The 14,721-nt window shown below is 36.4% G+C and overlaps 1 protein-coding gene across 5 annotated transcripts in view; it reads right to left on the bottom strand.

The window, feature by feature from the left end:
* LOC150107502 (focal adhesion kinase 1-like) overlaps positions 1–14,721 on the bottom strand; it is a 496,861-nt gene that overhangs the window by 111,092 nt on the left and 371,048 nt on the right. For all 5 annotated transcript variants that reach the window (XM_090391922.1, XM_090391925.1, XM_090391923.1 and 2 more), the window contains one exon: positions 11,354–11,401. In XM_090391922.1, the coding sequence (XP_090248048.1) occupies positions 11,354–11,401 (48 nt within the window). The remainder of the gene's footprint in view (positions 1–11,353; positions 11,402–14,721) is intronic.

Below are 14,721 nucleotides of genomic sequence, written 5' to 3'. Positions count from 1 at the left end.
TGAGCTGCTAGAATAAATCCTGTTTCTTTTTTAATATATCCATATTGTAGCCATTGCCACATCTTGTTCACATCAATTTTTTCCTCAGTATCTCTAAGAAATTGACCATGCAAAGGTTAATTTTTCCAGCACATATATTGGTTATTTTGCTGTTCCTTTTTGTAATCGTATTTGTTTCCTTTTGATTTCAGAAGACCCTCTTGTGTAACTGCTTGAAGCATTTTCTCAGAGCTACTGTTGATGTAACTTTTTAAGCTAATTTCTCCTTCTTCCACAGTCTGTCTCACTTGCAGCAGACCCCGTCCACCTATTCTCCTCGGTAGGTCCAACCAATCAACATCACTTCGTGGATGTAATGCATGTGCATAGTCATTAATTTTCTAGTTTTGAGGTGCAATTTGTCCAGGTCTTCTTTTGTCCAATCTATTATGCCAGCTGTATATCGGATCACTGGTATAGCCCAAGAATTCATTGCTCTAATTGTGTTTAATCCATTCAGTTTTGTTTTTAGAATATTTCTAACTCTTTTGGTGTATTCTGCTGCTGCCTATTATTTAACTTACAACTGGAGTCCTAGGTATTTATAGTGTTCATCAGCTGAAATTGCTTTTATATATTTCTCTTGATCAAAATTAAAATTGCTAGTATCATTAATTTTTCCTTGTTTAATAGATAAAATTGTGCATTTTTCTACACCAAATTCTATTTTGATGTCCTGACTGAAAATACGAAATGTGTTCAGTAAAGAGTCGATTTGCTAGGCTGATTTTCCATATAACTTCAGGTCACCAATATACAATACATGGGAAATTTTAATATTACATTTAGGAATTTCATATCCAAGTTTTGTTTTGTTCAGAATCATAGATAAAGGTATCAAAAAATGTTGAAGAGCAGTGGTGACAAGGAATCACCTTAGAAATTCCACGTTTAATGCTGATATCTCCGGATCGTTCATTATTCACTATTCAAGTTGTTTTCCATGATTTCATTGCAGCAGCCAGAAAGGAACATATGCTTTTGCTAATTCCAAATATTTGTAATGATTTTAGGATCCAGGAGTGCAGGAGGGAATTGAATGCTTTCTTAAAGTCTTATCCATGCCATGTTTAAGTCTTTTTGAATTTCTGAAAATCATTTTATTAATAAGGATCTGGTGTTTTTATCCCTCTGGACTTTTGAAAATTGCCTTTTTGTTCAATCAGATAAATCTGATTATCTCATTAAGTAGTGGTATATGGAATTTGCTATGATTGCAGTGAACAGCTTAAGCATACTTGGTAGGCATGTTATTGGGGGATAGTTACTTGGGTCTGCCCCCTTATCTTTCAAGAAAAGAAAAGTGCACCCAGATATCATCCAGACTTCCACTGAGCCTGACTGCAACAAATAATTAAATTGTTCTGCCATTTGATCATATAGATTGGTTAGATGCTTCAACTTTTGTTCCAAAATTCATGTCGTTCGTCATTGCCCAGTGCACTCCGGTTTTTTTTTTTTATTTATTTATTTTCTAGGTTGTGCACTGACCATTTCTTTAGTGAAAATGACATTGTGCATTTGTTTTTGTTTCATTTCTGATTCTATTTCTTTAATCCATGAGGCATCTTTATTGTGTTCAAGAGGATTATCCCAGATTGTCTTCCAAAGATTTATCCAAAGAGCATTTCTTCTTTTTCTGGTGAATGATTGTTTGCATTTGTATTTCTCTGGAGACTCTGAAAGAACTGACGCTGGTTCTGTTGAAATTGCATATTTTGCACATATTGGTCTATTCTTGCTTCATCTTTTAATTTTCTGTGCAGTCACTATAATTCTTCATTTTAACTCTTCAATAACTTCAACAATTGTTTTGTTGGATGGTGCCGAAACCTGGGATATTATTATTATTATTATTATTATATAAGTTCCTCCAGGGAGTGCTTAAGGGTCAAAGCTGTATAACTGAGAGGAGACCTCCACGTAGCCTTTAAAGCAATGCAGAGAACCGACCAGGGTTTCTGACCTAATGTCCACTCCTCACCTTCTCGTGGTGCATCCTGTTGGGTATCCACCTGGATACTGAACGAACGAGGATGGATTGGCAATTTGGGATTTAGCCAACCAAATTGTATTATTATTGGCTTAAACCAATATAGAAAATGATGGTACAACATGACAAAATTTCATGCTGGCTGGGGCATCGCCCGGTTAAACAAGGCCTCCGTTGTTTTCGCCAGAGAACTAGGGCGAACAGCGAAAAGTCAGCTACTGGAACAAATATGAAAATACACCCCAATTCAACATTACAGAGTTAAAGATTGGTATTATCAACATAAGAAGAATGAATGGTAAAGAAATGGAGCTAGCTGAAGAATTAGATAAATACCAGATCAACATAATAGGGATGACTAAAACAAAAAAGACAAAAACTGGTGAGATCTTTCTGAGCAATAAATACAAAATGATATATTCAGGAAATGACAATCAAGGAAAAGAAGGAGTAGCCTAGTATTCAACACAAAATATGAGGCTAATCTTCTTGAATGGCAGGCGGTCTAAAGTAGAGTGATGTGGGCAAATATCAGAATGGGAAATTGGATAATGAGACTAATTTATGCCTATGGTCCCACAGAAGGTTCTACTAAGGTAAGTGGAGGAATTTTTTGATGCTTTAGAAAAAGCAACTGACATATCGAAAAAGGAAAAGTTGGTCCTTGTTGTGGATCTAAATAGCAGAGTAGGAAATAATTGTCAGACATACAAAAATATTTTGGGAAAATTTAGAGAAAACAGCAAAGCTAATAATAATCGCAAATACCTGTTTTGTTTTTAAATATTTCTAATCCAACCAGATTAGAAATATATCTAATCCAAGTCCATGTCCTGAGCAGAAATCCAAGAAAACTTGGATTTCTGCTCAGTACATCGACTGGTTATTACTAACACCATGTTCCAACATAAAAATGTGCACAAATTCACATGGAGAGAAGAGGCAAGAAATAAGAAAAGTCTCATTGACTATGTTATTGTTGATAGTGATGTTTTCTCCATGGTGCAGGGAGAAAAAAAGTGAATAAAAGTTGAGCAGCTCTCAGATGTGAACTGTAGACTAAAATACACAAAGATTATTGAAGAAAAAATGAAAGAGTTTAAGAACAGGAACCAAACCTTGGAGATTCAGTAGCAAGCCTTGAAGAAATTATTGATTGATTTAGCAAGAGAGGCATGTGGTGAGGTTGTATGCAAGGATAGAATAATCAGAACTCCATGGTGGACACAGGAAGTTAAAGAGGCAGTGAAGGAAAAAAAGAAAGCATATCAAAAGTTCCTGGCAAATAAGTCAGCTTTTGCTCTTAAAGAATACAGAAATAAATGTAAGAAAGCTAAACACTGTGTAAAACTAGCTAAACAAAAGTTACGGGAGGACTTTAGCAAGAACATTGAAAATAAATATCAAGAAGGTGGTAAATATTCTGGAGGTTGTTGAAGAAGCTTAGAAATGGAGGAAAGAGTGCTGTAAAAGGAGTTAGAGATGATAAAGGTGAACATGAAAACAGGAGAAAAAGATATCCTTGAAGTATGGAGTAATTACTTCGAAAAATTGCTAAATGAAACAAGCAGTGATAGCACAGTGGTAAAAAACACTCAACAGGCATGCAGTCAGGAATATATATCCACATATCCATACTTGAAGTAGAAAAAAAGCCATCAAAGGCTTGACATGTGGAAAAGCAACAGGAGTAGATGATATTCTACCAGAAATGCTGAAGTATGGTGGTATAAAAGTCTTACAGTGGCTGCACTGCATAGTTCAGAAAGCCTGGACAGAGGGACGAATTCCCAATGATTGGAGTAGAACTCTCATGGTACCCATATATAAAAAGAGAAATAAAACTGAAAGTGAGAATTACAGAGGTATTTCCCTACTGAGTGTTCCTGGCAAGATCTGTGCAAGTATACTTGAGAAACGGTTGAGAAAAATTGTGGAAGAAAAGCTTGGTGAAGAACAACCTGGATTCAGGCCAAATAGAGGCTCTCAGGATCAGATCTACACTTTACGACAAATAGTTGAGAAAGCATGGGAATATAACAAAGATTTGTATTTAAGTTTTGTCGATTTGGAAAAGGCATATGACAAAGTGCCAAGAGAAAAGCTATTCAATATGCTACAGTTATATGGTGTCAATGGGGCATTATATCAAGCAATACTTAGTCTTTATTTGAGTTGTAAGTCAGCAGTTAGAATTGAAGGAGTACAGGAAGATGGTTTAATGTTAAATCTGGTGTGAGACAAGGATGTACATTATCCTCTCTGTTATTCATTATCTATATGGATCACATTATGAAGGAAAGTGGTATTAAACTGATATCAGAATTGGAGATGTTAATGTCAGCTCTTTGCTTTATGCTGACGATGTTATACTTCTAATTAAATCCGCTACAAGTTTGCAAGATTCCCTGACTAAATTGAATAACTGCTGTAATAGATATGGTATGAAGGTCAGCATTAAAAAGACAAAGACAATGAAAATAGGTAGAATTGTAGAAGTAAAACACTTGACCAAAGACTAGAGACCGCAGATATGAGAGTCCTGAGAAAGATTAGAGGCATGAACAGATGGCATCAATGGCAATATCATATTAAAAATGAGGATATTAGGAAAGAACTTGACATTGTCAGCATCTAGGAATGCATTAGCAGAGCTAATCTCAGGTGGTATGGTCACTTAAACAGAATGGGCGAGGAAAGATTAGAGGGTGCATCAGGAATTTGATGACGATGAGGTTTCTCCAGGGAGTCCAATGACTCACTAAGAGAGGATCCGTATTAGTTACACTTAAATATCTATGTCTCTCTCCTTGAATGGATTCAATGAAGATGCACTTAATATCCAATGTAGCCCATCCCCCCCCCCCCCACACACACACACATCCTTCCTAAGCACACCTCTAGCCAGCTTTCAGGGGAGCTGGCTAGAGGTATGTTCAAGTTCTACCTCCACTAGCCATAAGCTAAAAACCTCACATGTGAATATACTGTAAGGTCACACTGCTAACCAACATGTTTGTGCCATATTTGCTCTCCCATCTATTCACTAACCTTTTAAGATCACATTCCTTAATTTACCCTCAATAGGAAAATGACTTCCTTTTTCTTACAAGGTAGTGTTCTCTTCAACAGTGCAGTTATTCAACCTATTTCTAAGGTACAGGTATAAGGTATAGGTATCCAATCTATTTGTATGTCATAATATAGGAGCCATATTTTTATTTCTTAGAAATATAGCTCCTATAATATGACATAGTTCTCTATGTCATAATATAGCCTAATCATCCATTTGCAGCAAATTCCTATCAATATAATGCTTAGATTGCTAACTCCTTAAGCCAATGAAAACCAGAAACTTTACTCACACCCATTAACATTTATTCTTATAATCAGCCTGCAAGGATTCTGCATCAGATATATCCATTATCACTTGCTCCAACTTTGCATCGTTTGCATGTAAATGGATATTGCCTTCCAAGACAATCCCTAATATCATTCCTCAAGTACAGAATCCTGTAGTATACCAGTCCCTCCTTCTCTTAGACTTTACTATCCATCATATAAATGGTTTTGGTGTTAGGTGTCTAGAGAGAGCTTTGTTCACTGAGCATGCTGAAGCGCAAACTCAGGAAAAGTTAAGCAATTATGGTGGAAGTAGGCAAGTTTGTGGGAATGCACCCATGAGGAGAGTGTGTGTGTGAGAATGACCAAGTGCAGAACAAGCAAGAATATTGAATAAGATTGTCAATTCAGGAAGTAAAGGTGGGTGGTAGCCTAAAGGGATGCTGCAGTTACTATATACTAATGCCAGAAGTATCAGGAACAAAAGGGAGGAGTTTTAGGCATTGGTTAGTGCAACCTCACCAAAATTTATAGGCATTAGTGAGACTTGGCTAACAGATGATGTAGTTACAGGGATAGAATGTGAAGGGTTTAGTATTTTGTGTTCAGTATCCCTCCCCCATCCTATTTTCTCTATCTTCAGGAAATATAGAGAATATAGGATGGGAGGGGGGGGGGGGAATGCTGCTGATAGTGAATGAATTGCAGCCAAAAAGAATAGGAGATAGGTGGGAGGGCAGCTGTTCAAAGCAGCCTGGTGTGAAATTAAGGCCAGTAAGACAAAATTTGCAGTTGGTTGTTGCTATATACCATGTACTTCCACATATCTGGAAGACATGCATCACCAAATTAGTACAATGAGTACATGTCGAGTGATTATTCTGGAGGACTTCAACTAGGAAGATATGGACTGGAAGGAAGAAAGATCACATAGCAGGAAGGAAATAGAATTTATACACCTACTAAGAGATAATTACTTGAGGCACCAAGATGACCACATTGCTCTAATTGGTGAAAGTGACCATGCAGGCTTGACTTGGGAGATTGCACACAATGAGGAATATTCTGTCAAGAAGGGGAATATGCAGAACTACAAGGCAGGTGATTATGACAAACTTTGGAAGAAGTTTAAATCTGTGCCATGGCATAAAACACTGCAGGGGTGACGTTAGTGGTGCATGGGAGATAGGTCAGGGTCATCAACAAGAAGCAATATTAAATTGTATACCTAAGGTAATACATAAATGATATAGGAAATAACCTGAAACGAAATATTCAGTTGTTTGCTGATGATGCAAAATTAGGTGGAGTAATAATTAATCAAAGCAATGTGGAGAGCATGCAGGATGCTCTCCACATATATTTAAATAGGCTGTCAAAAGATAACGGGTTCCAGTTTAATGTGGGGAAATGCAAAGTTATGCATTTTGGGATAAAGAGATTGCAAGTTGTGTATCACATTGACTGTGCTCCAGGAAACAGATGAAGCTAGAGATTTAGGAGTGATGATAGACAGAGAGTTAAAGTTTAGAGGACATATTGCTAAGGTTACTAATGTAGCCCATAAAATTACTTGGCTACTGAAGAACACATTGGCAAGTAAAGATAAGGAAGTTATTATTCCTCTTTATAAGGCCTTGATATGCCTATATCTGGATTGCTGTGTTCAGGTCTGGTCTCCTGGGGATAAGGAAGCAGTGGGGAAGATTCAGAAGCGAGTGACCAAGACGGTGAGTGGTCTGTGGAACATTCGCTATAAAGATAGACTGAGGATGTGTGGATTGCAAAAGTTGGTTAGTTGGTAGGAGAAAAAGAAGGGATATGATAGAAACATTTAAGTTACTTAAAGGGTTTTATAGGACTGATATAGGGACAATGTGTCAGCATTTGGCTGGAGGGGCCAGAACAAAGGGTAATCTCTGCAAGTTGAATAAAGGTGTGGTTAGTAGGGGGTATGAGGACAAGATTTTTTGCTTGAGGAGTTGTGAATGAATTGAATTGGTTGCCAGAGTCAGTTGTGAGTGCTTTGTTAATGGGCTCAAATAGAGGTTGGGTGAATAGTTTGGTCTCTAATGATGAGTCTTTAAACTGCATGGAAGTGCCCCTACAATAATAATAATCGGTGCTGTGAGTATGGATAATAGCCTTACATGTGGAATTCGACCAAATATTTTTGGCACTTCTAAAAGTCAGTAAAAGTCCTGAAAAAAATAAAAAATAAATAAAATAATAATAATAATCTGGTGACCACCTTAAGGGCACATAAAAAATTAGCATTCCTTATCTTGAATCTGTTGCAGCGCAACTGAAGACTAGCTACAATGCATAGATTCGCAGCTGCCACCACAGCTGTAATCAGACCTGTTGGAGCAAACATCCAGTCAACAAAGAATCTCTTAACAGAAAGACTACAAGGATGGTCCCACTTGACTCCTGGCCTGACTAACTTTTGAGGTGATAGAAAGAAAACAACTGTATCATTTTTCAACATAACTTCCCTTTAATTCACAACACACTTTTCACATCTCTGAATTAACATTTCTATGCCCTTGAAAAAATAGTCTGTACTTTTGTCTGCAAAATGGCCTAAAACTGCATCTTTCACCTCATTGTCATCTACAAATTTTCTTCCTCGAAGGTCTTTCTTCAGTTTCGAGAAGAGGTAGTAGTCACTGGGCGATAGATCTGGGCTGTTGGGTGGGTGTTCAATCTCCAAGAAACCACAGTCCTTCACTGCAGCCTTTGCAACAATAGCCACATGTACTGGAGCATTCATGAAGCAGATGAACACCATGACTCAAGCATTCTTCGTCTTTTGTCCTTTGTGGCGTCGCACAGTTTGTGCAGGAGTGAAGCATAATATTCTGCATTCCTTTCCTTAAGTCAATCAAGAGAATTCCCCGACAATCCCAAAAGATTGCTGCCATGGTCTTCTTGGTGGACTGAGTGACCTTGACTTTTCTCAGCAGTGCTTTGCCTGGTTTGTGCCACTCCATGGATTCCCCTTTTGGAAAGAGGATCATAATAAAGAACCATGGTTTCATCCCTGGTGACAATGGATTCCAGCACTTCTCTCTGATTTTCTTGGCAAAGCTCTAAAAACGGGAACAGGTCACATGATGCTCTTTCTGAATTGAAGAGAGAAGTTGGGGCACCCATCTTGCACTTACCTTCGTCATGTGGAACTTCTCATGAATAATGGGAAAGACAGTTGTTATAGAATGACCCAATCTTGCTGAGATGTCTTTGGGCTTCGGCCGTCTGTCACTGAGCAGTTTCTCCTCAACAAGAGAGACATTTTCCTGACATTTCACTTCTGCAGGACGACCATTATGTCGATCCTCTTCGATGCTCTCTTCCTAGGCAAAACTGTTCAGTCCATTTCTTCATGGTGGAATAGGAAGGAAAAACTTCCCCATAAACATCATCCAATCGATGTTTGATAGTACTTAGAAAAAAAACTTTATCACAGCATGGTACTCAATTTTTAACATTACAGCAACTTAGTATGTCACATGTTAGTCAAACGAGTGCCTCCAACTGAATGGTGCAGGCAGAAGTTGAAACTGGTAAACTAAGCTCTCCATAGATGGTATTATATGTCATACATGCCATTTTAAAATTGGTGCAAATTTTGTATGTCAGGCCGGAAATTTTTGGAACCTACCTCGTACATATGGTACTGCTGATATGGTTGCACAGGGCTTGTTAAATCATGACTTTGATACCTGCCAAAGAATATGCTGTGGGTGTGTTGGGGGCGACCATATTATTTCACAGAATCAATTACAACTATGAAAGTCTTATCCTTGAATCTGTTTTTGAATGCATAAATGTAGCCTCAGATCAGAAACAGGCTCCTCTTCAGCCCACCAGCTGTAGTCGAGTCTACCAGTAGAGCAATTTATGATTTATGCCTTGTTTTGTTTTTCTTAATTCAGTCTAACTCATGTAGGGCCACATATCTTTACTTGTGTACTTTTTCTTGATGATGCCAATTTGACTTTGGCAAACCAGAGCACTGGCACACCCAGAGAGGAGGGGGTGGAAGGGGCCCTGTCTCCCCAAAGGGAGGGAAAAAAAAAACTAGAAAACAAATTCATTTTTTTTTATTTATGTTGTGTCGTTTCTTCTATTTCTATACTACTTATGAATTAGCAATCATTGCAGATGCTCAATCATAGGTCATATGCGATGCATAGTGTGTATTCTCAAATCGCATACTTACCCCCCCCTTCCAAGATTAAATTCGGAGTGCACTACTGAACCAGAGGAAATAGTAATTTCAGTTATATCACCTGTTATTATTTCCTAAAAAATACCAGAATGTATGGCAAAGTTAGGATGAAAAGATGTCATATCGGGAGTTCCTGGTACATAATTAAGTACATGCACTTAGAGAATACAGAGGAAAAAAAAGTGAAAGTAGCATTAAAACAAGTCATGAAGGCTATAAAATTTTCTGGAGGCTATTATTGAAGTTTATAAATGGAGGAAAAATGGAGTATATAAATGGAGTACTATAAAAGGAATCAGTGATGATAAAGGACATATTAGGATACTCTAGATGACTAAAGTAATTACTTCTCAAAAATAATTGAAGGAAATAAACAGCATGAGAATAGTGTTAAAAAAAACATCTAGGAGCAATGTCATCATGAAATATTTCAGTAAAGAAGGTAGTAAAAGCTGTCAGAAATCTGAAATGTGGAAAGGGAGCTGTGAATAGATATTTAACCAGATATGAGCAAATATGGAGGTATTGAATTTTATAGTGGATGCATACATACTTAGAAGGCCTGTTCAGTAAGTTGAATTCTGGATAACTGAAAGTGGTTTCTCATAATAAATAAAGTGAGAATTACATAGGAATTTTGTTATTGAGTACCAGATAAGATCCATGGAACCATTCTTAAGGAAAACAAGCTGGGCTGAAGCCAAACAAGAATTATCAGGATTTGGCTTTTCCAGTTCTGTAGATCTGGAAAAGCAGATAGCAAGATGCCAAGAGAAGAGCTGTCCAAAATGCTGCTATTATATTATGTAAATGGAACAATCAAATATGTTCATTTACATAATTATATTAAGCAAATTGTTATATAGTTTCAAGTCAGGAATTACAATAGGAGGTATGGGGGAATGATTTCATGTAAAATTAGGTTTAATGAGTGCATGCTATTACTGCTGTTATTTATAAGCACATTATGAAGGAAATGTAGCATTAAATCTGATATCAAAATCAGTAATGTTCGACTTAGCTCTTCATTTTATGCAAATAATGTTATACTCTTCAGTAAATCTACTACTACTACTACCACATTTACTCATTTAGTTGAATAGCAACTGGTATAACAAATTTTGTATGAAAGTCAATTGTTAAAAAAACCTATGAAACTAGAGAGGAACACTGAAACTAATTACATTTTCAATGAAAATCCTATAAAACGAGAGCAAAACATTTCAGCTATATAGGTACAATTTGTTGTGAAGCTTGTAAATTAAATGATAATAGAATAAGAAAAAAAATAGACAAGACACTAAAATTAGCAGTACACAAAACAGAGTTTAATTTTAAACAATGGATTAGAGAGAATAAACAGTTGTTCAAAGACTAAGAAATGACAGATATGAGAAAAAACAGAGAGTGAACATGTGGCATCGATGACAATTATATTAAAAGCAAAAATATTATAAGGAACTCTTGATATCACTAAAATTCAAAAATGTGAGCGCAGAACCTATGATTACTTATGGATTAGAAGAACAAAGTGTATGATTTGACAATAATGAAGACCTGATATGTCACAGAATAATCTGGAAGAAAACAATTCATAAGAAGAAAATAATAATACATACTTATCTAGTACTACTAGGTGTCTTGTATACTCCTTGAAGGGGTGATATTTGTCAGGAAGTGATGATAATATAATAATAATAATGCAAGATTGTAATCTGTATCAAGAAATAGGAAACACTTACAGAAGGTGGTGGGCTTGAGTTAACATGATCAACAGGATGTCTTGCTGGCTGTAACAATAATACTGCATATACTTAAACAGTGATATTTTGCAACTGCCAATTGCTATTAACTTTAATTACTTAACTTAAAAAAAAATGGTCATTTAATCTACTGTTCAGTTTCACATTTAAATGAAGTTATGAACAACTTTTAAATTGATGTAGGAAATTGCGAATTGGAGAAAAAAATTGTGAAAATAATTATCATCATCAAATTCCTGATATACACCTTCAAGGAATATATCAGGTGTGTAAGAATATGACAGTACTACATGAAAAATTTACATCATTACTAACTTCCTATCTACAATTTTCCTCCAAATCAGTCTGTTACTTGTAAAGACTCCATCATTATCAGATCTTATATTTCTATCTTCTAAGGCACTTTTTACTGTATCAATCCACCCATATCTAGGTCTTCCTCTGGGTCTTTTTTCCTGCCAACCTGGCAGAGAACTTGTTTTGCTAATCTTTCCTCTCCCATTCTGCTTAAGTTACCATACCACCTGAGATTAGCTCCATTAATGCATTCCTGGAAGGTGACAATATCAAGTTCTTTCCTAATATACTCGTTTTTAATATGATATTGCCAATGATACCCCTAATCTTTCTCAGGACTCTTATAACTACAGTCTCTAATCTTTGGTCAAGTGTTTTACTTATAACCCAGCTCTCAGATCCATAAGCTAAAACTGGTTTGAACACTGTCTTATATACAGCTAATTTCTCTCTTATTCCATATAAATTTATTCAGCTAACTTAGTACCATACTAGCTTTGTTGATTCCATTGTCTATTTCCATATTTAATTTACCATCTTCACTAAAAATCGTGCCTAAGAATCTAAAATGTTTCACTTGTTCTATAAGTTCTCCATTCAGAATGCAGCTGATATTTTCAATGTTTCTGCCTATTTTCATTGTCTTTTTAATGCTGACCTTCATACCACATCTATTACAACAGTTGTTCAATTTAGTCAGAGAATCTTGCAGACTTGTAGCTGATTTATTTAGAAATATAACATAATCTGCATAAAGTAAAGAGCTGAGATCAACACCTCCAATTTCGATATCAGGTATAATACCACTTTCCTTCATAATGTGATCCATATAGATAATGAATAAGAGAGGAGATAATGTACATCCTTGTCTGACACCAGATCCTGTACTTCCTTCAATTCCAAATACTGACTTACAACTCAAATAAAGACTAAGTATTGCTTGATATAATGCCCCATCAACACCATATAACTGTAGCATTTTGAACAGCTTCTCTCTTGGCACCTTGTCATATGCTTTTTCTCATATATGATTTCTCAACTATCTGTCGTAAAGTGAAAATCTGATCCTGACAGTGTCTATTTGGCCTGAATCCGGCTTGTTCTTCACCAAGCTTCTCTTCCACAATCCTTCTCAACCATTTCTCAAGTATACTTGCATATATCTTAAAAGGAATATTTAGTAATGAAAGTAATGAAATGCCTCTGTAATTCTCACAATCAGTTTTACTTCCCTTTTTATATATGGGCACTATTAAAGCTCTATTCCAATCATCTGGAATTTGTTCCTCTGGCCAAGCCTTCTGAACTACGCAGAGCAGCCACTGCAAGACTTGTATATCTCCATACTTGAACATTACTGATTGAATATCATCTAATCCTGCTGCATTTCCACATTTCAGACTTTTGATGACTTTGTCTACTTCAAGTATGGACATATATTCTTGATTGCATGCCTGATCAGTGTTTTTTTTTATCACTATGCTGTCATCACTGTTAGTTTCATTTAGCAATTTTTCAAAGAACTCCATACTTCAAGGATATCTTTTTTCTCTTGTTGTCATGTCACCTTTTATCATCTCTAATTCCTTTTACACACTCTTTCCACCATTTCTGAGCTTCTTCAACAACCTCTAGAATATCTTGCCACCTTCTTGATATTTATTTTCTATGTTCTTACCACAGTCTTCCTGTGACTTTTGTTTAGCAGGTTAAGCTTTCTTACATTTGTCTCTGTATTCTCTAAGAGCACAAGCTGACTTATTTGCCAGGAACTCTTGATATGCTTTCTTCTTTTCCTTCACTGCCTCTTTAACTTCCTGTGTCCACCATGGAGTTCTGATTTTTCTATCCTTGAAGACAACCTCACCACATGCCTCCCTGGCTGAATCAATCAATGTTTTCTTCAGGACTTGCCACTGAATCTCCAAGGTATGGTTGTTGTTCTCAAAAACCTTTTCATTTTTTCTTGAAAAATGTTTGTGTATTTTAGTCTACAGTTCATATTTGAGAGCTGCTCAACTTTTATTCGCTTTAAAGCTTTCATACATGTTCTTCTTTTCAATATGAACTTCCAATTTTTATCCTGCTCAAGACAAAATGGTGATCACTTCCAATTTCAAATCCCATGGTGTCGTGTACCAGTGGGAAAACATCACGATCAACAATAACATAGTCAATGAGACTTTTCTTATTCCTTGCCTCTTCTCTCCATGTGAATTTCTGTACATTTTTATGTTGGAACATGGTGTCAGTAATAACCAGTCCATGTCCTGAGCAAAAATCCAACAGGTATTTGCCATTATTATTAGCTTTGCTCTTTTCTCCAAATTTTCCCAAAATATTTTCGTATGTCTGACAATCATTTCCTACTCTGCTATTTAGATCCCCAACAAAGACCAACTTTTGCTTTTTCACTGTGTCAGTTGCTTTCTCTAAAAATTCCTCCACTTCTACTTTAGTAGAGCCTTCTATGGACCATAGGCACAAATAAGTCTCATTGTCCAGTTCCCATTCTAATATTTGCTCACATCACTCTACTTAAGACTGCCTGCCATTCAAGAAGATTAGCCTCATATTTAGTGTTGAATACTATGGCTACTCCTTCTTTTCCTTGATTGTCATTGCCTGAATATATCATTTTGTATTTATTGCTCAGAAAGTTCTCACCAGTTTTTGTCTTTTTTGTTTCAGTCACCCCTATTATGGCGATCTTGTACTTATCCAATTCCTCGGCTAGCTCCATTTCTTTGCAATTCAGGCTTCTTATGTTGATAGTACCGATCTTGAACTCTGCTGATTTCGAGTTGGGGTAAGTTTTAGGATTTGTTCCAGTAGCTGACTTTTTGCTATTTACCCTGGTTCCCTGACGAAAACAAGGGGCCTTGTTTAACCATGTGATGCCCCAGCCAGCATGAAATTCTGTCATGTTGTAACAACATTTGAAATTTTGGTTTAAGCCAATAAGAATACAATTTGGTTGGCCAAATCCCAAATTGCCAACCCATCGTTGTCTGTTCGGTATCCAGGTAGATACTTAACAGGGTGCATCA

Source organism: Typopeltis vanoorti, chromosome 4 (assembly GCF_054136105.1).
Source record: "Typopeltis vanoorti isolate ZY-2024b chromosome 4, IOZ_Tvanoo_1.0, whole genome shotgun sequence".
NCBI classification, from domain to species: domain Eukaryota; kingdom Metazoa; phylum Arthropoda; class Arachnida; order Uropygi; family Thelyphonidae; genus Typopeltis; species Typopeltis vanoorti.
Note: the sequence above shows the minus strand (reverse complement) of the source record. Positions and strands in the feature narration are given on the sequence as shown.